The sequence below is a fragment of the Manis javanica genome, chromosome 16, assembly GCF_040802235.1.
Source record: "Manis javanica isolate MJ-LG chromosome 16, MJ_LKY, whole genome shotgun sequence".
In the NCBI taxonomy this organism is placed as follows: domain Eukaryota; kingdom Metazoa; phylum Chordata; class Mammalia; order Pholidota; family Manidae; genus Manis; species Manis javanica.
The window spans coordinates 13,598,749-13,621,897 of record NC_133171.1 but is presented as its reverse complement, the minus strand read 5'-3'; the positions used below and the strand labels follow the sequence as shown (position 1 = coordinate 13,621,897).

At 43.8% G+C, this 23,149-nt stretch overlaps 1 protein-coding gene across 2 annotated transcripts; it reads left to right on the top strand.

Annotated features, from left to right (window-relative positions):
• Positions 1–13,651: 13,651 nt before the first annotated feature.
• SERPINB1 (serpin family B member 1) lies at positions 13,652–21,995 on the top strand. Of its 2 annotated transcripts, none has more exons than XM_037011704.2 (7): positions 13,652–13,809; positions 14,892–15,067; positions 16,852–16,989; positions 17,516–17,633; positions 18,762–18,904; positions 18,989–19,156; positions 20,635–21,995. In XM_037011704.2, the coding sequence occupies exons 2-7, from the start codon at positions 14,900–14,902 to the stop codon at positions 21,037–21,039; spliced, it is 1,140 nt and encodes a 379-aa protein (XP_036867599.2). In that variant the 5' UTR covers positions 13,652–13,809; positions 14,892–14,899; the 3' UTR covers positions 21,040–21,995. The 2 variants fall into 2 exon arrangements, with proteins under 2 accessions (XP_036867599.2, XP_017522634.3); XM_017667145.3 differs by lacking the exon at positions 13,652–13,809 and adding an exon at positions 14,565–14,586.
• Positions 21,996–23,149: the final 1,154 nt, after the last annotated feature.

The following is a 23,149-nucleotide window of genomic DNA, read 5'->3' as shown; positions in this document are numbered from 1 at the left end:
ATCAGTTTGAAGTTTGAGACTTGCCCAAGTGTTACAGAAAATACTGGAAAGCCTGGACTGGATCACTGATGGAGGAACCAAGCGGCACTCGGAGGTCTTGGAGTGTTAAGGTTTCTTTCACACCGGCGGGCTCAGAGGGGAGTCATCTCCCAAGGTCCGAGCCCTGAGCACAAGCAAGGGGAACAGTTTATATTATTTTGATATGTGGCATTTTGGCATGTGCAGGGCAGAAGAGGAGCCCGGAGGAGGGGAGGGGTGAGCTGGGAGTGCTTTGCCAACTGGAGGAAAAAGGCGGTTTGCTGACCTTGACGACTGTGTTGAGTATTTTCTTTATCACAAGAGTAACTTACTCCCTTCAGGATGTGGGGTCAGGAGGAGTAATTCAGGTCCCAGTGGAGGGTCATGAGGAAAAACCCTCAGAGATTGGTACTGCTCCTTGTTACTGAGAACCACTGGGACCTTGTGGGGAGATAACGTTGGCAGTGTCCACACATTCCCTCAAGGTGAGAGGGATGGACAAGGCCCTCTTCTCAGAAGAGCCCCTGAGACCCACCGCCATGAGGCCAGTCCCTGAGGGGTTTCTGCAGGCTGTGGCAGGGTTGCCTGAAGACATGAAGCCAAACCCTGTCCTCCAAGCTGTCTGCCAGGGTTGGCAGTAGTGTGAAGTCTAGCTGAAGTTTTTACAGTTCTCTTGATTTTGTTCCAAAGTTTCCAGTCAGAAAAAAGCTTGTTCAAGAACTTTAAGAAGGGGAAACAGCTTGCCATGCTCTTGCTGCTTTAAAAGGTAAGTACAAACTAACAAATTTAGCATTCCTGTAAGAGTATGAAGGCCTAGACTTGCCTTCAGAGACTGGCAGCCTTGAACAACAGTCATCTGAAATTCCAAGCCACCATATGAAAAGATGGGCACTCCGGACCTCCTGTGGAGCACGCTGGGGACAGGCTCCTTGCAGCCTTCCTCTGTCAGGGCTGCTCTGCCTGGAGCATCCTCGTCAGGGGCATAAGCCTCACGTAGCATAAGAGACAAATCTCATGTGAGGGCTGTCAAGGGAGGAAGCATTGGTATAAACATAGCTTACCTCCCCACTTTTTATCTGTAGCTCTGATGTTCTACTCATTATAAATATAGCACCTTGTTGGGCATTTTGAGCTATGGCGTCTGTTAGATTACTTGACATTACTTTATTTTTTGTGTGTGAAAAATAAGGCACAGATCATGAGGATAATTATAAAACATGCACCCAAGTAACCCCAGTCAAGGAATGGAACAGTGCAGGCAAAGGAAGTTCCCCTCCCCTCCCATGACACCTCTGGATCACAGCCCCTTCCTTCCCCAACAGGTGACAACTGTTTTGACTGTTGAGATAATTTCCTTACTTTTCCCTATTGGTTCACTCTCCTGCTGCCTCCCTACACAACACAGTTTGCTGTAGCCTGATTTTGAGATCTATGTAAATGAAATAACGTTGAAATGTAGTCTCCTGAATTTGGCTTCTTTTGCTCAATTTATGCTTTGGAATTTCATCCATGTTGTGAACACAGCAAGAATTTATCTGTTTTCACTGCTATGTAGTATTCCATTGGTTGGATATATCACCATTCATGTATCCATCCTTCTCATTCTTGGGGCTCACCAATAAAGCTACCTTGAACACTTTGTGAATGTCTTTTATGTAATTGTGAACAATTCTTTCTCTAGGAGAAGAACTGCTGGGTCAACATTGTTGAATAATGTTGAGCTGTTTTCCAAATTTACCAGTTTATAATCCCCTTATTCCTCCACCCATCAAACCAGCCCCCAGGAGTGAAAGCATTCCAGTGGCTCTACATCCTTGTCAACACCTGGAATTGTCAGAAATTTAAGTTTTTGCTAATGTGAGTATAAGTTATACCATTATGTTTTACTTTGTATTTTAACACCTCTTTATACTTTCATAAGCCATTTGTATGCTCACTTTTAAAGTGTTTATTCATATGGTTTGACTATTTTTCTAATATTTTTTTAATGTGATTTGTCTAAATACACATAAACATATTTCAATTCTCTTTTGGCTACATGGCTTGTCTTTTGAACTCTTTTAATGTTTCTTTATGAAAAACAAATTCTTACTTTGAAAATAGATTTATTAATCACCTCCTTTATTATAATACTTTACTATGACTGTTTTTTCTCCCTTAAAAACTCCTTTCCTAATCTTAACTCATGGAAAATTCTACATTATCTTCCTAAAGTTTCCTTAGTTTAATCTTTCATACTGCTTTTGATAGATCTTAAATATTAATAGAATTGCCTTTTTGGTATTATGTGAGGTACAGATCCCTTTTCTCTTTTCCTTTCCCTCTCTTCATTTTATTTTTTGCATTTAGATATTCTTCATTTGTTCCTATAATTTATTAAGTATTCTATCATCTCTTCATTGATGCTTTCCCGCTTCTGTCATATATCGACTCTCGGGTTATGTAAAGGTCTGTTTCTGGACTCTCCATTCTATTACACTGATCTATTGTGTATTCCTGTACCAACACCATGCTGTATTAATTATTATAGCTTTATACGTTTCAGCAATTAGTAGGATATGTCCTCCTGCCTTGTTCTTCTTCTAGAGTTTTCATTTTCTTTTTGTTGCTAGTCAATAGAAATACTGATGTTTAGTCATTAACCTGCTACACAAGCTTTGTAAATTTAAGTATAGAGTTGAATTAAATCATCAGTGGACTTATCTTCATGGCTATATATGGAACACTGCCCCTGACAGATTTACAATATATCTTTTCTTCTGGAAAATAGAAGTATTTACAAAAATTGGCCATATTCCAGGCCATTAAAGAAGTCTCAAAACATTTCTGAAGACTGAAATAATATAGAGATCATGTTTCTTAACCACAATACAACTAACCTAGAAGTCAATAACATAAAGACAATTGGTTCTCAAATACCTCTTTGTACCAGCTTGGAGATTTTCTTCCTGGTTCTTATGAATCTAGCTGTGGATCTCTGAAAAGTTTATACTTTATCTCCTTTATTCTGTGCCTTGAACCAGTCAGTGACTGATGTGTCCCCATCTGAGAGATTAGATGGAAAGGCTTCTCACCTGTATTTGGGGATTTGTGTACTGCTGGATATGGGACAGGTAGAAGGGCATGGGGCTTACCAGCTCATCTGGGTCCCTTGGGCACAAGCCACTGACCACAATTAAGGGAGCAAATGTGCTGGATGACTCTAAGGGCCCTAACCACAGTGGATTAATCCTGTAGGAGGGGGGAGAGAGAAGATAGGAAGTAAAATAGTCACTAATATTTAACATTTTTTGCTACTTTTTAATATTTTTTGTTAAACTATAATGTATATGTATAAAAGTAAATAAATTATATGTACAACTCAATGCATTGTCAAAAAATTAACATGCCTGTGTAATCACCATCCATGTCAAGAAATGGCATATTACCAGCACCCCAGAACTCCTCCCAAATTACTCTCACTCATAAGTCTTGTATTAAAAAATGAGCAAGGTCTGTTTTAGTTGGTTATGGTAGGACAGCTGATATGGAAAATGACAGTCATGAAGAAACTTACACCACAGATTCCTAGAAGTAGGAGGGACACCATGCCATGCCACATGGGATCTGGGAAGCATCCAAGTTGGTCAGAAGGCAGAAAGGGAGAAGGCAGAGCCTTTACTGGGGTTCTTTCAGCAAAGAATGGGTGAGGCAGGGCAGCATACTGAGGAAGTTTAGGATTGGGTAGTCTAAATAATTACAGCAGGCTCTGGGCCATATTGTGGCTTCTGGTTGTCCAGTACTTGGCCCTGGGGTGGTTTATGGTGGGGGGAATATTGGCTTGGGGTACGAGAATTTGATAAAGAAATATTTGAGAGTGTGGCCACTGAAATGGTTGGTTTGTATATCAAAGGTGCATTTGCAGGGGAGTCATTTGCTCTCTCTAGGAATTAGTTAGCCCTAGGAGGGGTAGGCTGTCCAGCATCAAGGAGCCAGATGCCAGAACATCAAGAATAGATTTTTTAAAAAAGCAAATATAGTCAATACAATCCCTCTTCCTCCATAAAGAGAACTTCTTTCCTGACTTCAGACACTGAGACAGGGACTGTGGGTGTAGTCAGAGTAGGGTGAGGGCCTCCGGAAAAAGCAAGGCAGGATATTTGCAGTCAGAGCACTATAACAACATACAAGGAAGCCCCCTACCAAAACTCCGTGTTAAACATTAAGCTCTAAAGTCTTCAGTAAGATCAGTTAATATTCCCCAAATAAAGGAAAGTGGTCCATGTTTTTATTATGCTAATCATTTGTAATCATGTGTAAGATTCACTTTAGCATGCTTAAAGGCCCAGGCCTATGTGCTGTCTTTCCTCCTTCAGACCTGATGAGGTGATTTGCAAACTGGGCAACTAATTTAGCATGCAGACCCATCTGTAAACAACATAGTAAAAGGCAGGAAGAATTCCATCTTAAAGATAAGATTGCATTTTAACATCCAGGAAGTTAAGACAATAACTCAGCCCACCTTGGAGGCTGGGCAGGGAGTGTTTGATATGCTCCCAGACCAAGATGCCTGTATCTCAGGGAGAAATCAGAGCAGGAAATTCCTCGTGTTAAGTTAATTTTTAATTTTCAGGGACCACTTAACAAGTCCACACCCCTAAGCCTTTTATCCGGTTCCCTAAAATCCTCAACTGCCTATAAAACCCCTAGACAAGGCACAACTATGGGCTCTCTTGTCCCCTCCTGGCCTGAGCCAGGAGCTCTGTCCTCTTGCTGTATCTCTAAATAAAAGCCTCTCCTTTGCTCTCCTACGTTGGGTGTTTGCTAAGTTCATTCTTTGACTCTGCAAACAAGAACCCCGGCATCAACACCATGGGCTAGTTTCTGCCTGTTTTTGAGCTTTGTATAACCAGAACAATACAGATTGTAGTCTTTTGTGTCTGCACTTTTTCATTCAAACATGTATTAATGGAATTCAACAATATTGTTGTGTATGGCTGTAGTTTGTTCATTCCATTGTTGTATATTATTCTGTCATATTAATGTACCATTCTTCTGTTGATGGGCATTTAAGTGGTTTCCAGTTTGGTTTGAATACAAAAAATATTAGGAATGCTCTTGTCCTATATGTACAGGTGGACACACTCACATTGTTGTTGAGTATATTCCTGGGGATGAAATTGATGTATCTAGTTATGTTAGGGGGGCATTGTTTATTTTTCTTGGTTCTTGTCACCCCTTCCCAACAAAGAATTGAAGGTCAGAGACACGATAGTGAAGCAGAGTAAAAGTCATATTTAAAGTTATGCACTTAAGGTTGAGAAAAAGTTTATTTAAGGCAAAAAGTGCACACTCGGAGAGAGGGGAGTGTGGGCTACCTCAGAGAAGAGGTAAGCTGAAAAGTTGAGTAAAAGTTTTATTTAAGGCTATGCACTTAGAAAGTGTGGGCGACCTCAGAGAGAGGTGTGCTGAAAGGTTGGGGATTCCCCCCTCTTAAGGATTTTTCAGGAATGTGACAAAGGGCTAGGGGTGTGGACTTATCAAGTGGTCCCAAGTCATTTGACTTTGATGAGAGACATTAAGTCTCTTCTTTTATTAGTCCTCCAGGTAGTCCTGCAAAATTAACACAAGAAATTTATTGCTCCAATTCCTTCCCAGGATAACAGCTTCCCTCTGGGAACATATCAAACAAGACCAATTGCCCTGCTCCCAGGGTGTACTGAGTTATTGTCTCTTGCTAAAGAATCTGTTAAAAATCATACTTCTTAACTTTCTGGGTTTTTAAATGCAATCTTAGATTTAAAGTGGAATCTTTCCTGTTTTTACTATGCTGTTTACAGCTGGGCCTGTTTGCTAAATTGATCATGATGCTTGTCTCCTGCCCAGGTTGCAGATTACTTGATTAGGGGATGGAGGAGGAAAAAACAGCATATAGGTTAAGTTAAAGAATAATCTGGGACTTTTAGCAGGCTAAAGTGAATCTTACAGTGGCATGATCTAATTGACACAATGAGGAAGGGTATGTGCTCGGGAACTGATTAACTCATTAACTCTGTGAGTCTTTTCTGGCTCTCTAGTTTTAACTGATTAACTCTTTGAGTCCCTTAGAGTGGGCTTTACTGGACTTACTCTCTTTCCAGCCTGCTCATATCTATTTTCCTACCTAATAGTTAGGTAAACATGTTGTGGGTAAAATTGCAATATTTCCAGAATCTTTTGCCTGGCTTTAGTGCATCTCCGTATCAATAAGTGTTTCCAAGGAGTGAAGAAAGTAGTCCATCTCCATATCAGTAGGTAATTACAAGAGCCAGCAAGGTCATATCTGGACTGAAGAGGTTGGATGGGGGCATTTCTTCTGGAGCCAGGTCTCAAGACACATGGGAGAGCAGAAGTGGATGACTGCTTGTAGGCAATAAAAGGTTTCTCCCACTTTATTTCTCCCTTTGACTGATTTTGGTTTCAAAGGTATTTTGCCCTGGGATTCCCCCCTGCCCCTCCCCTCCAGAGTTATATCTGGCTGTAGTTGGCAGGATGTCTGAACCCAAAATCTGTCTTCATGGGTGCGACCCTTGGATGGGTTGCCCCTAGAGATAATGGGGAGATGCTTTGAACCACCCCTGTGGATGGTGGGGAGGCCCCAGTGGCTGCAGTGGTACAGGGGCAGCTTCACCCAGGAGCCCCCTATCTTTGGGGCTTCCAATTGGGGAGCCCTTAGTGGGGAATTGGTCTAAGGTAAAGCACCTCCTAGAGGGGTGGGGCCTTTCCCAGAATTGGGAGAAGGTGGAGATACCAGAAGCTGTGGAATTAGCCCTCCGCGAGATAGAAGACTGCTTAGGGGCCCTGAGTGGCCATGTAGCAGCTGGGATTGTGGGATGTCTTTTTCAAGATAGTGGAAAGTGTTATCAAGGAGAGAGAGAGAGGGTTATTGAGGAGAGAGAGAGACTTCTGCAAGAGAGAGACACACTCCAACATTGCTTGGAGAAGCTGAGCAATGACCTATGGGATGCCCTTAAGAAAGAGAGGCAATTATTGAGAAGATGGGTCACTGTCCTGGAAGATACGTTAGCAGCGAGGAAGGAGGTAGCCAGAGAATCCACTTTGAAGGGGACTGTGGGGAAGGGGGAGGACACAGCAGTGCCTTCAGCCACAGAGATGGTAGAGGAGATGTTGGGAGAGGATGAGGGGGTGGGACCAAGGGCCGATCTGCTCCTGAGGCCACTGCCCGAGGCACCAGCCTCTCCTGTATTAAAGGCCCCACCGGTTGTAATTAAGAAAATAAAAACACAACGACTGTGGACTCCTCAGGGGGAGGAACCATCCCCTCCCGAGGCTATGGAGCACCCCATGCTCCACCCCTATACCCAGGATGAGCAGGTGGACATGAGCGTCCAGTATAGGCAGAAGCCATCAGAACCTCTGCCTACCTGGCTTTTATGTCTCTGGGATGTGGGGGTGGAAAACATTGTTATGTCGGGTTCTGAAATGGGTAGACTGGCTTCCCTGATGACTCACCCTTCCCTCTGGCAGTGGTTGCAAAGTGCCCATCACACCTCAGGGGATCAGATGCTTCTGGATTGGCTGACAGCAGCCCTCAGGGCGGTTTGGCCTGATGAGGGAGATTCACCATTCTTACCCACTAGCTGGAACATGTACGCAGAGCTCCAGCAGGTGTTACAGGAGCCGGGCATGAAAAAGAACATCTATAATATGGACCCCCAGGGCCCCAGTGAGGAGCTGTTCACCATAGGAATGAGAAATTTGGTGTTCTATACAGTTCCCACATCTCTCTTTGGGTCCCTAGTGACTATTCTTGCCCCCCACAGAGGGCAACCCACAAGTGAGGCTACCCCTACTTTAGCAGATCCGGGTAGGTTGAAACAATAAGAGTACAGGCTATGATTGAACGGAGAGGTGCAAAAGGCCCCGTGAAGGTCTCAAGGACCCAGATGTGGGTTGATTTGATAAAGGCTGGGGTGATGAAAGAGAAACTTGATGTGCAACCCAATAGTATCTTGTTAGAACTGTGGCACCAATTAAAACCAGAGCAGCAGTTCCAGCCCCTGAGGTCCAGGACATGGAACCTGGAGTCAAAGCCCATGTCTAGCCTGTGTCCCTGCAAGACTTCCTGGGGGGCAGTACTCAGGCTCCACCTGGACCCTCACCCCCCAGGATGATGATTGGATGTCCTGGTTTGACTGATGGGTGGGGCAAGGCCCCCACCTTGGGAGACATGGTGGGGACCAGAGGCCACGTATAGAATTAGGAATGCATTGGTCCCCTGTGAAAGTACAACATGTCTTGGTGCTGGTGGACGGAGATGAATGTTCTCTGATTCATGGCAACCCTGAGCATTTTCCTGGGACCCCTGCTGTGATAGATGGCTATGGGGGTGAGGCAATTAGAGTGAAAAAAGCCCAAATCCCATTGGGGGTAGGGTGTTTACCCCCAAAGGAGTGTACTGTGTACATTTCTCCCATCCCTGAATATACGTTGGGGGTAGATATCCTGCAGGGCCTGTGGTTACAGACCACTGCAGGTGAGTTCAGACTGAGGGTACGTGTGGTAAAGGCAGTTCTGAGGGGACATGCTAAGCACCCACCTGTAGCTCTGCCTGTACGTTGGCAGCTGACAAATACTAAGCAATTTAAATTGCCTGGGGAGCACAAGGAAATTGGAGAAACTTTATAGGAGTTGGAGAAGGTGGTTATCATAAAACCTACTCATAGTCCTTTTAATTTCCCAGTGTGGCCAGTGAAAAAGCCAGACAGCTCCTGGCATATGACTGTAGACTACAGGGAATTGAATAAAGTCACACCCCCTTTGCATGCTGCTGTCTATAGCAGACATTCTGGACACCCTCAGTCATGAACTAAGGGCATATCACTATGTTGTGGACCTTGCGAATGCCTTCTTCTCTATTGACATAGCACAGGAAAGTGAGTAACACTTTGCCTTCATGTGGGAAGGCCGGCAATGGACATTCACTGCCCTTCCACGGGGATACCTCCACAGTCCCACCATCTGTCATGGACTTGTAACCCAGGACTTGGCCACATGAAAGAAACTGCAAACGGTGCAGTTGTATCATTACACTGATGATATTATGCTCACAACTAATTCTCTTGCAGATTTAGAAGGGGCAGTTCCTAGACTGCTGCAACATCTACAGGAGAAAGGATGGGCTGTGAACAGCACCAAGGTTCAGGGACCTGGTTTGCCTGTAAAATTTTTGGGGGTTGTCTGGTCAGGTAAAACTAAAATTATTCCCGAAGCAGTCATAGAAAAGGTCCAGGCTTTCCCTACCCTTACCGTAGTGGCAGTATTACAAGAATTTTTGTGTCTTTGGTCTTCTGTCCCACACTTGGTACAAATTCTGAAACCCTTATACTGATTGCTATGAAAGGGCATAAGTGGGACTGGGATGAAACATGTGTAGCTACTTTTACAGCTGCTAAGTGAGCAGTCAAGGCTGTGCAGGCCTTGAGTGTAATGGATTCATCAAGGCCCTGTGAGCTAGCTGTTCATGTAACCGAAGAAGGTTATGGATGGGGTCTTTTGCAGCAGCTTGAATGGACACACCAACCTATTGGATTCTGGTCACAACTATGGAAAGGAGCAGAGGTCTGGTACACCCCCATAGAGAAGCAACTGGCTGCTGTGTACCAACACCTTGCTGGCTACAGAGTCCGTCACTGGAACAGCTCCAATCAAGGTAATAACCACTATCCCATTGTGGGGTGGGTGCGAGACTGGACCCAAAGGCCACGGAGTGGCATGGCACAGATGCCTACACTGGCCAAATGGCATGCATATTTACAGCACTGTAGTGCCCTCTCTACTAGTTTCTTAAGTGGAGAACTCCAATGCTTATTGGGGCCAGTGACCTATACCAGTGGAAAACAGGAATACCTTGCTTTTGACTCATGGGTAGCTGAGAGTCCTTATCAGGAGGGAAAAGCCCCTATACCTGAAGATGCTTGGTACACAGATGGCTCCAGTCATGGGCAGCCCCTGAATGGATGGCTGTGGTTTTCCATCCTAAAACTGAGACAATATGGATGGAGGATGGAGAGGTGAAGAGCAGCCAATGGGCTGAGTTGCGGGCAGTATGTCTCATGATCACCCAGGAGCCTTCCCCTATAGTTGTCTGCACTGACAGCTGGGCCATCTATTGGGGTTTAACTCTGTGGTTACCGACATGGTACCATGCCAGTTGGATGGTTGGTCATCAGCCCCTTTGCGGGCAAGAGCTATGGTAAGACCTACAGGCCTCTGGTCGACTAGGACTGTTACTGTATATTATGTGACTGGCCATTTGCCTTTGACATCCCCAGGGAATGATGAAGTAGACACATTGGCCCAGGTGGCGTAGTAAGGGAAACCTCACGACATGGCTTGGGGTTTTCACTCTCACCACTCCTTGTGAATTACAGACCTCACCTGAAAGAAGAAAACACCTTGCTCTAAGAGGGACTTACACCGAGTCCCACAGCAACATGGGACAATAGTAAGGGGGCCAGTACCCCTTGGCAGGTGGCAAGTAGACTATATTGGGTCTCTGCCATGTCAGAAGGATATCAGTGTGCCATGACTTGTTGTGGACACAGCTATTGGACTGTTGGTTGTTTTTCCTGCATGTCATGCAGATCAGCAAACCACCAAGAGGGGCCTAGAGCACCTCTTTGCAGCCTATGGCAGGCCGCAGGTGATTGAGAGCGATCAAGGCACCCACTTTACTGGACATATATTACAAGAATGGGTGCAACAATTAGGAATAAAGTGGAAGTTTCATGTACCATATAATCCTACCAGGACAGGCATGACTGAGAGGTACAGTGGTTTGTTGAAATCTGGCCTGAAGTCAGACACCAATAGTCTATGGGGCTAGTTGGTTTGTTTATGGACAGTGCTATGGCATTTGAATAAAAGCCCTAAAAAGGAGTCTTGAGCCCTGTGGATATGCTAACACACATTGCTGCCTCTCCTATACGACTGTATGTGCAAACCAAAGAGGAGTTACTAAGCCAGGATATGGCCAGCAGAGCAGCATCCTGCTGCCAGCCCCCACTGCATTAAACTCTGAAGACACTGTTGAGTGGATGTGGCCCTGGACATTTTGATACATGGACCAGTGATGGCTGGCCCTTCTGGCACCTTGTGTGTACTCCTGGAGTAACAGCAGAGTGGCCCCCAAAGATCATGGTAGTGTTCCCAAAATGTCCGGGAACTAATAGCATTTTACGGGGAAGTTTTATTTTATCTTTATGGCCAGTGCATGTACCTCCCATAGCCCTATATATTGACCCATCTGTACCTCCCACAGGGAGTGGGGTGAAACTCTGGTATACTAGACCAGGACGAGATCCCATTCCTGCCACTGTCCTATCACAGGACCCTCTCTCTTGCATGCATCCTACCTGATGGACAAGATTTGCCTATGCTGGTGTCATTAAAACATGTATCTTATTGCCCTTAAGGTTATTTTCTTCTACAGTCCCTCTGGCCTGGACCTACCCCCTGACTGCAACTGTCCTTGATGATCGCTCTGAACTCCAGTTTTCTCACATAGGGGCTATTGGAGAAGATGGAGAGTGAGATTGTGAGGTGAGATTTCTGGAGGGTAGGCTGTGGGTAAATTTGCAGTATTTCTAGAATCTCTTGCCTGGCTTTAGTGCATCTCCATATCAATAGGTATTTCCAAGGGGTGGAGAGAAGTAACCATCTACATATCAATAGGTAATTACAAGGCCAAGCAAGGGCATATCTGGAGTAGAGAGCTTGAGAGTTTGGGTATGGCCCTTTCTTCTGCAGCCAGGTTGTGAGAGACATGGGAGAGCAGACGTGGATGACTGCTTGTAAGAAATAAATGGGTTTCTCCCACTTTATTTCTCCCTTTGACTGGTTATGGTTTCAAAGGTATTTTGCCTCAGGATTATTCCACCCTGGAGATACCCATGTGTTTGAGTTTAGTTGATAAGCCAAACACTATACCAAACTGTATATGCCACCAGGAGTGTTTGAGTGTCTCTGCATGACCCTTGATAGTGTCCATTTACATTTTAAAGCCACAAGTAGAACACATACACATTATTCAACAGAATATTTACTTTGCCTAAACTTTAGATAGTAAATGTATTGATTAATGATGGAAGTATAAAGGTCAAATTTGCCTGAGCCTTATACAGTGAGAATATTAGTAAGGGGAACCTCACTGACATGGCTTGGGGAGGCCAGCAGGGGGTGTTTTCACTCCCACCACTCCTTGTGAATTGCAGCCCTCACCTGAAAAAAGAAAACACCTTGCAAGTGAACGCTGTTTTAGCTATTTTATTCTGCAGCAGCAGGAGGAAGAAAGGTTTCTGTCACCACCGCCACCTCCCTTACCCTTCCTCAGCAATAGTCCAGCCAATGAGGGAAAGTCACAACTCAGTCAAGAGAAGTCATTGTACTTGGAACTCCCCAGTTTACTCCAATGGCCTTTTAATTATAATAGCCCTCCCAGTTGAGCACAAATGCAAAATGTCAGGACAAAAAAAAAAAAATTCAGAACAATTTTGTTAGTTTATGTGTTTCGGACTTTAACTACTACTTTGTGCGGCTTTTCACTCTTGACTTTCTCACATTGACCTCTTAGTAGAAGCTAGTGAGTAGTTCTCTGGTTCTGTAAGAAATGGTGGAGAGGTTACCAGATTTGATCAAACCACTTCAACTTAATTATGACTGATTTTCAATAAATGTTGGTTTCTTTATTCTAATAAGCTGTAAAGCATTCTACAATTTTAGTGATTAAACTTGCTGCTTTTAAAAAAAATATGAGGAGTCTTTTTATTACTCATTAGTGTGATACTACGATCTTCTTTGCTCCTTTTCATTATAAAGTTCTCAGTGTAAAAAAAACTATAAATCCATTCACATTGTTAGCCACACTAATAAAACAACAGGATTTCTCCTGTGTCCTCTTTTCCTATTGAGATTTGCAAGACAGCAGGGGAGAAGTTTCATGAAGGTAGAATTATTTCATACCCTCAAGCACTCTAAGTTTTGGTGAAATTATAAACTCAGGCACTTAAAGAGGAAATGAGCAAATAAACCCACAGAAACAGTTATTGTCTTTACTATTCAACCCTATGCATTCCTTTTTTTTTTTTTTTTAACATTACAGGGGGGAAAATTGGTGAGTCAAAGTTTTAGTATAATGGGTAAGAAATATTTATTTACATAGATGTGAGCTATCATGGGGTGTGGTATGTGAGTTGACTCAGCCCAGTGATCAGTTCCAAGGGGAGTACTGGGACTGACTCACTTTGGTACCTGCAAGACAGTGACATCAAGGGATGTCGCTTAGAACTGATTGTGCTTCTGTTCTATCGTATCCTTGAGGTTCCTCCTGTCCCCTGTGCAAGAGGTGCCAAATTTGCTCTCCCCCTCTACCAAATAATAACAACCTCAGCGTTTGGAGTATATGGTTAGATGGGACTCAGAAGGAGTTAGTTTGCCCTCCAAGAAGTGATACTAAAAAGTGTCATTCATTCACATCTTAGTAAGAAATAGGGCATCAGGTCCTGTTTGAGCTTGTCTAGAACTCAGAAAGGTGCTGATTCCCTGAGAAGCGCACTGTGCTTACGCTCCCCTGGCTTCTACACCGCCGGGGAGCCCAGACTCCTGGGAAGTCATCCGGGGGAAGGGCCGCGCCCTGTCGCCCGCCCTGGGCCTGCCGGGGCGACACTCCCCTTCCGCAGCTATAAGGGCCGCGGCGCGGCGCCGCTCCCGAGATCTCACGCGCCGGGAGCCCGAGCAGGCAGGAAGTACCGGGTAAGGCAGGCCGGGCGCAGCGGGGAGGCGGGGCGGAGAGGCCGCCGGCCCGGATCCGCAGGCTGCTCAGTCCCAGCACGCCCCGGCCCGGGCGGTCCGCCGGGACTGCCCTTCCCCCGGGTGCCTCCGAGCTCCCGCCGGACCCCGGGCGCCGGACGGGCCGGCCTGCGAGGGACTGAGGGCGGGGCGGGGCGGGAAGGCCGAACCCAAGCCCGGGGCGCCTCTCCTCCCTCCCGCCCTGGTCCCCCGGTGCCGGTTTCCTGGTACTGCTTTGTGTGGCCAGGGGAAGGGTCCCTGGAGGTTATTGATCAGCCGCAGCAATAATAGTTCAGGCTGCTACCCACGCGCTGGGCGGCCAGCACAGCGGTTATCTTCCCTTGCCTGTGTGTGGAGTAAACCAAGGCCCCGAGAGTGGAAGTCCCGATGGGGACGTGGGTGCCAGGGCTGAGATGCAAGACCAGTGCCTAACTTACTCAGAGACCCCGCCATCTAGGGAGTGACAGAGAGGACAGTTTGAATGCACCATGTCGAGCACCTCACCCAATGTTGGGGTTTCACTCTCCATCTTTGGTGAAGACCAGCTACTAGACCTGGGACACTCAACTCCTTTAAACATTAGCAACAGATCTCCACAATGAACATCAGTGTATCTACTTTGCTGGTGTTTGCCTTAGTGCCTCCTAGGCAGCTGTGATTTTCTAAGAGAAGCATTCTTATCTCAGGTAGATGTGGCCAGTGGAGTCATTGTCCAAAGGAATCAGCACCTTGAACCAAAAGGTCAGAAATACGTGTACTCCCAAACTTAGTAGGAAAGTCCCAGTGTGAATGCTATGCCAAGGCCTTGGTGCCAGGCACTCACCTGTCTGCAAGGTCAGAGCTCTTTCAGATACCCTGGATCCTGACCCCGTGTCCCTGAATCCTTGGCCAATCATCCATAGTCCCACATGTGTGCACTTCCTGGAAAAAAAAAGGAAGAACAAGTTTGAGGGTGTTTCAGCATGAGTTGAGAAAGAGGTGGGGAAATGCCGTTGCCTAATGCCAGTGTGGCCAGAGGGCAGCTCGGGGCCTCTGTTCTGTTGCAGCCTTCACCATGGAGCAGTTGAGCACAGCAATCACCCATTTTGCGTTGGACCTGTTCCGAGTTTTGAATGAGAACAATCCTACGGGAAACATCTTCATCTCCCCCTTAAACATTTCATCAGCCCTGGCCATGATCTTTCTGGGGGCCCGAGGCAACACTGCAGAACAGATGTCCAAGGTCAGCAGAAACAAACGACAATAGTCTCCTTCCTCTGCTGTCTCCCTGCTCATGTAATGGCTGTACTGAAAAGTTGTGCCTTTGAGCTCCTGCACTGTTTTAAAAACTGTATTTCTGTATTGAGCAACTGTACATTATGAGGTCAGTCTTTCAGAAAAAACCCCAAGAACAAGCCATTTGTATGCAGGCTTTCATTCATGATCAAGTCTTTACTAAGTATATACTGTGTGCCAGGCACTGATTTTTGTTTTCTTGAGGATATAGCAGTGAAGGAAGCTGAAAAAAGGCCCTGCAGTGTGCCCCTTCCTGTCCAGTAGGCACACCTTTCACTGGTTTCCCATTAGCCGCACCATCTCCCCCAAGACAAGGATTTTCCAGTTTCTGCTTTGCATATGATGACTGGCTACTCATAATTAATGTCTGTTATGCAGCATTACTTTTGAGCATAATGACACATAGGAAACACACCACGCTGGAGAAGTTCGCAGTGGTGCCTTTTGGAGAAGACAAAGCAACCTTGTGATCTGTCTTCCTGCGACCTAGCCCTGTGCCTGGCTCCAAGTGGGGCTCTGTAGACTGTGCGCAGGTGGGCCCTGCAGGAGAGGGGAGTGCTGAGGCACAAGCAGGCCCGAGCCCATGGTGATGTGGCTGGTCTCTTGCACAGCAGGAGAAGAGATGGTGATACCCAGCCCTCCTCCTGGCCCTAATGGGTGTGGGGAACCCTGGGCGCTAGGTATTCCCCCATTCTGTCAAAAGAACACTAGCTTTCCTTGACATCTTGGGGAGAAGAGTGCTACAAGTGGTGGCCTTGCTGGCATACTGGTCACAAACCATACTGCACATGTAACTAGGGAAGGGCCAACCCTGGCTTCAGGTTTATGGACCAGTTCCAGCTGCACAGCTTCTATTACTTTACTGCACGGAAAACCAGCCGTCTTCCAGCCGTCTTCATCACTTTAGATATGAACGCATTCTAAGGTTTTCAAGATCCACTTTTTTCTTCTTTTTTTTAAACCTTTAGTACTAGTTGTTACTTGCTTCTGGAAGGGTAATATTTTTTACCCTGCTTTAAGTCTGAGGCTTTCCAGAGACTTTATGAGTTCAGTAAAGAATAGTTTTAAGCCCCTCCCCACCCCCATTTCCATTAATGCAGATGGAACATAGCACCTGTGCAAACATTCTGTGTCTCAGGGAGTAACTGGACTTTGTTCTTTGTGTCTTAAAAGCAAGAAACCATCCCAGGCCTCATAAAACCATAAAGGACCTCTTGATTTGTGACTGCTACATAGGGAATTAAACTTTTCAGTAGTGTTAAGTTTAAAGAAGTTATTTGGAAATAAGTGAGTTACTAATGCTGATAGTGTAATAGAAACATCCCCCATCTGTAATAGCTTTGTGTCTTCGCATGGGTGATGATTCTTATTTTTACTATTTCTGAGAACTTTCAGTAAAATTATACTTGATACATAATACAGCTATGAACACACCATTTACGATTTTATTTGCAAAAAAGCAAACTTGTATAAATATTATAGTTTATTAACCACTCATTTGTGGAATTATAATTATAACATAAAAGTGGTGTAAAGCAGTTCTAATGTAATTTTTATGTCTCACAAAGAAATAGTTTTGGATACTTTGTTATTTATTCTTCAATGAGAAATTAATAATCATCAATAATTAATAATCAAAACATTAACTTAATTTGATGGAAGCAAATGCCAAGGAACCACTTTATAATTTCAAAATGAATGGTTATAGAAAGGATGTTTTCTTTATTTTAGACTCTTTATTTCAATACCGTTGAGGATATTAATTCCAGATTTCAGAGTCTGAATGCTGATATCAACAAACGTGGAGCTTCCTATGTTCTGAAACTTGCAAATAGGTTGTATGGAGAGAAAACCTATAATTTCCTTCCTGTAAGTACTTTGCACTTCATGTTCTAAAACTCACTAGACAATGCAGACTTTTACCCCAGCGCAATCAAGTCACAGAGATCGGTTTTAATTTTTATAAACATTCAGAAAAATGATACAGAATGCAAACATATGGCAGACAGTATTCCCATTAATTGATATGGTTTCATTTTATGGTTATCACAGTGACAAGATTGGCTCTGGCTGTTTTACTAAGGCAAGAGTGAATTCCATTAATCACTTCCACGCACAATCAGTAATTTCTTATTTATGAAAATGTTAGCCAAAGGTTAGAAAATAATTGGTAAATTCTATATAACACCAAACTACTGAACTGTACACTTAAAAATGGTTAAGATGGTAAATTTAATGTTAAGTGTTTTTAAAAGATAAGGATTAGAATATTTCTGTTACAAAGAAATTCATGCCTTTTAGGACAATTTCTGTTGCTTTTAAGGATTTTAGAAAACCATTTCTGTATGTAGTTGGAGTTATTCATGACATATCTTTCTTTTTTTTTTTTAAATAGGAGTTCTTGACTTCAATTCAGAAAATGTATGGTGCCGAATTAGCCAGCGTGGATTTTCAGCAAGCCTTTGAAGATGCAAGGAAGACTATAAATGAGTGGGTCAAAGGGCAGACAGAAGGTGAGGTGGGCAGGACAGAGTCATTGAACAAGGGTCCCTCTCCTCCTCCTCTCACCTCCTGCCTACGCTGGTCCCCTCCGTCTCCTCCCCTCTCCCCATCCTGGCCCCAACCCTGGGCAGGAATTATGCCCTGCTCAGTGCCAACTGCTTTCAGATGTAGAAATTCCTCAGAGGGCAAACTTGCATATGATTCAGCTGAAGCAGCTAAATACTTCTTTCCCCGTAAGTTCCCCAAACTACATTTTAAAATTAAGGCTAACATTGAATGTAGACTAAAAGTAATAAAAATTCTGGGGGAAAATACAGCATGGCTCAAATTATTTAATACACACCTGAAAGAAACATCCTGATTCTTGTGAATCAATATTTGCAAACTGCTTGGGTCCAAAATATTTTTTGCCAAATCAGGAATGGCTGGTGGGACTGAGTCTGTCAGGTGGCGTGTCTGATTCCGTGCCGTCTGACCCGTCAGGGAATGCAGCAGGGCCTACAGAACGCCTGTCTTCCAACAAGGAATAGTCTGTGGCCATGCGTGCTCACAGGGAGCCTCTGTTTCGGTGGAGCAGCTGTTGGGCCTTTGCCTGTGTGGCAAAATCTTTTTGGTGACAGAGGCTTCCGCTTGCAGGATTTGAAGAAGTGATTTATTTACAAGTTACTAAAAGCATTTTCATTAAGGAATATTTTTTTTCCCTGAGAAAGAGGGGCCATTCACAAAATAAGGCTCATTGTCACACACTCTAGAAAAGGAGAATTTTTCTGTTTCTAGCCTTTTAGTTTGTTTATTTATAAAAATTTTTGAAGTATAGGTGACATATTAGTTTCAGGTATGCAACCTAGTGATATGACATATATATGCTTTACAAAATGCTCACCACCATAAGTGTAGTTATCATCTGTCATCATACAAAGTTATTACCATATTATTAACTGTGTTCCCTATGCTGTACTTAGTTGGTTTATTTGAAGTGGAAACATACTAACAGGGCTTTCCTAACTTAGTACTATGTTAAAGGAAAATTAGGTAGGAAGTGTGCATCTGAATTGCATTTCAGTGCTAATCGAATGTCAGTTCAAATCTGGGATCCTGCTATTCAGTTTTTTTAAAAGGCTTACTTTTATCTATTTTAGGGAAAATTCCAGAACTGTTGACTCCAAATATGGTTGATAGCATGACTGTACTTGTGCTAGTGAGCGCCATCTATTTCAAAGGGAAGTGGCATGAGCAGTTCATGGAAAAGGCCACGGCCAATGCACCATTTCGGCTGAATAAGGTGAGGTGACATGGCTGTCTAAAAATTGCTCTGTGCTCAGAAGGAACACAATAATGTGAGCGATTTGTTTTCTTAACTGTTCAGAAAGACACAAAAACAGTGAAAATGATGTATCAGAAGAAGAAGTTTCCATTCCGCCACATCCAGGACCTTAAGTGCCGTGTGCTGGAGCTGCCGTACCAAGGCAAGGAGCTCAGCATGATTATCCTGCTGCCAGATGACATCGAGGATGAGTCCACGGGTCTGAGGAAGGTAACAAAAGGCCCCGTGCTCGTTTCATGTCTCCCTGTGATATATCGGCTCTGCCTCATCTGTAGGGCCAGTAGTAGGTGCATAGGTGCTGGCTGTGTGCTTTCTAACATTACTTGACTCTCCTTTCTGGGTCTTGGTCATTCCTTTGTAAATTAGCCCACCAACATTTATTGCTTTGAAGGCCTAAGTTTAAATTTTCAGCTACTGTGAGTGAACAGTTGGGGAGAACATCTGAGATCTATATTACATTAGCACTGGTCAGTGGCAGCTCATGGAAACTCTCTGAAATGAACTTCAGAGGAAAGTGCAGTGAAATGAGGGTTGTTTTATTTGAACAAAGTTTTAAAGATGAAACAACCCCAAACATTGCAGTATATAGTTTCATCACTTACTATGAAATCCTATTATATTTCTCATTCTCACCACAGTTCATACAGATTATGAACAATATTTCCAAGAGTTACACGATAGACTCATGTGACATGTTAGCTTGAGAGCTAAGCCCGTTTCCTGGTATGAACTTTATATGGTCTCTGTTTACATAATTTAAAGGCTATGGTGCCTCTCCAGGGTAGGACTATGCAAAACTGTGAAGATATTGGTTTTTCTTCAGTGTCTCTTCCTGCTGTGTGGTTTTTCTCTACCCTAACTAAACTTGCTGTCTGGAAGGAGTCTAACACTAGCCATTTGCATGTATAAAGTATGTGCTAAAATCAGTGTGTTCCTTCTTTCAGTTGTATTTCTGTATTTGTCTCTTCTCTGATTATAAAAGGAAAGTCCCTAGCCTCATGAAAGGAATAACAGCATCATTGGGGCAAGGGAAATGACAGTCTACTCTAATCGAATAGTAGTGATAACAGCTGACAGTTATATGCACTTACTGTGTGCCATGCACGTCATATATTCATTTAATGCTCACAACAATGCTGTAAGGTAGGTACTGTTCTTACCCCTGTTTTAGATGAGGAACCAGGTCCTTTTCTGTTTTTACCTAGGAGCTAAACCTGTTTGTGAGTACTTCAGCTCTGTGAGGTTCACGGAGAACCACAGGGAGCAGTGGGGCTCAAAATAAATCGAGGAAAACAGATGAAGCCTTTTTAATTTTCCCTTGTGCCCCTCACCCAATTAGGGTAATACCAGCCATCATGGCCTATCACAGTAATCCAGTGTGTTAGGGGTTTTAGTTAGTGTGATAATAAGTCTGGATGGATGGATGGGTGGATGGGGGTGTTGTATATGGGTGGTTGATGGACCCAGTGTTCAAAATCCTTGTACTTGGGCCCTTCATGGCCTGGAACACAGTTCTGTTCCATTATCATCAATTACTGGAAAGAACTGAAATCTTCCAAAATGGAATCTATTTTGACATGAAGCATGAAGGAAACTAGCAACTGGTATGGGTCCATTCATATAAATAATGATTATAATTTCACTTTTATAAAATTGTTTTCACCTCTTTTTGTCCATTTTAATTCCAGATTGAGGAACAGTTGACTTTGGAAAATCTGCAAGAGTGGACCAAGCCTGAGAATCTGGATTATACTGAAGTCAATGTCCATTTGCCTAGGTTCAAGCTGGAAGAAAGCTACGATCTCAAATTCCACCTAAACCGCCTGGGTGTACACGATCTCTTTAATAGTAGTGCGGCCAATTTGTCTGGAATGTCAGGGGCCAGAAATCTTTTTATATCAAAAATTGTCCACAAGTCCTTTGTAGAAGTGAATGAGGAGGGCACCGAGGCGGCGGCAGCAACAGCGGGCGTGGCCACCTTCACCATGCTAATGCACGAAGAGAATTTTTTTGTTGACCATCCATTCCTTTTCTTTATTCGGCACAATTCCTCAGCTAACATCCTGTTCTTAGGCAAATTTTCTTCCCCTTAGAGACAGTGAAAGTACAAGGTCAAGCTCTGAGGTTTATTACCTGCACTTTTAATGGCAACAATTTTCATATAGCTTTACCAATATAACCGCTATCCAGAACCAAATCTTTCATTTCTTTTGGAAGTTCAGCTCTGTTGGCTATTTACATCTCTTGACTTTGCCGTGGGTGTGAATTTTTCTTTTTTTATATTGAAAAAAATTCAGATAATTGCTTTTGCCTCAAGCTAAAACAATTTTTAAAAAAGGAATAAATCATATGTGTAGATTCTTGACTATGTAGTAATATGTGAAATTGCTATACTGTCTAATAGCCGTGGAAACACAATTACTATATTTTACAGATCGAATTTTGGAAATCATAATAGAAAAATACTGATTGTTGAAGGGGGACTTAAGAAAACAGATAACCCATGGAAATACAGGAGATCTCCCCAATTAGGGGCCTGGGTTTTGAAAACAGATTTGCCTTAGCCAATGTTTCTGACCCTTTGTTATACAGGATTGGTACTACAGCCCCGCACTTTTCAAACAATTGAAGATTCACCTGGTGATAGCCTGCCTTCCCATTTCTGTTCTCCTTTTTCCTACATGATAATGTAGTTTGTATGGGGTCACATGGGTCAAGAAATGGGTGTCTTATCATAAAAGATGACAAGAAATGACAGAAAAAATAATGTAGTAGCAGAGACTGTTGAGCAAAGGGGTGGGTACACAGACCTCACTTTGAACTGGCTCCTCACATGCTCTCTGATAAAGGCCCTTGCCTTCCTTCATCTGCCACAGGTTGTTCTGGCAATGGGATGGCTTTACACAATGCTGTCCTGGGGGATGGGGGGGTCCTCTGATGAATATAAAACTTTATCAGGTGTGTCCTTGTAACGGGGCTTGAAATGCTGCATTTTCTTTCTCCCACACACTTGTGGGCAGGCTAATAAAGTTTCTTAAGATTCTTGCAAGTCTTTTCTCATTTCTTACGCTCAGACAAGCCAGAACTACAAAAGGGGGTTTTTGGCCTGACAACACTGATATCCAGGATGGTGGGGGCTCCACAGAATAAAAACAAAATTTAAGCTGGGCTATAGAAAAACAAGAAAAGCAATAGCCACTGCGTCTGTCACAGCATTTCTTCTCTTTCAGCAATTCACCTTGAAATCTACTCTGATTTACAGTAAATTGTGCTAATCGAGTAGAAACTGAATTGCAGGGCCCCAGAAATACTGCTCAAATCCTTTTTATATATGAGGGAACAGGCTGATAGACTACGAATAAATTGTTGAAGATCAAGACAATAGTGAATTGCAGGACAGAGACTAGAACCGAACTCATTTTTCATGTGGAGAATGTCTAATTGTAATGGTGAACTAGATAACTCGGGTCTCTCAAGGCAACTGAAAAACCAACTAACTAAAACAGGCATCAGCCCAAAGGCTGGGAGCTTACATGATCATGAAGAATTACTGTGCCAAGATCCTGGAGAAATTGATAAATGTGAAAATTGGAGCCATTTTTGCCCCAGGGGCATTTCCCAATCCAAAACAAATAAATGAGAAGTGAAGCAGGAATTTTGACAATGTTCAAGGCTAGATAGGCAGAGTTGGGGCCTGTCCAAAGTGGGGACCCCATTATACGTCCTGTGCTTTTGTTTGGCACCCAAAGAGTAGAAGTGAACTGTCTCAGAGCAGCCCTGCTCTATGGCCCTGCTCTCAGTCATCGGGAACACAGGCGATTCCAATCCCTAGAACAGGACTGCATTCATCTGGTCTCCTGCTACCCAGAGGCACAAGGCAAAAACAAACCAAATTCATCTCTGGGGGACGTTTAGCCATAAACCTCGAAGTTTTTTTTTAAATTAAGGTATTGATATGCAATCTTATGAAGGTTTCACATGAGCAACATCATGGTTATTACATTCACCCATATTATCGCGTTCCCCCCAACCCCATGGCAGTCACTGTCCGTCAGCATAGTAAGGTGGTATAGAGTCACTACTTGTCTTCTCTGTGCTACACTGCCTTCCCTGAGACCCCCCTACATTATGTGCACTAATCATAATACCCTTTAATCCCCTTCTCCCTCAATCCCCATGCACCCTCCCCAGCCCCTCCCTTTG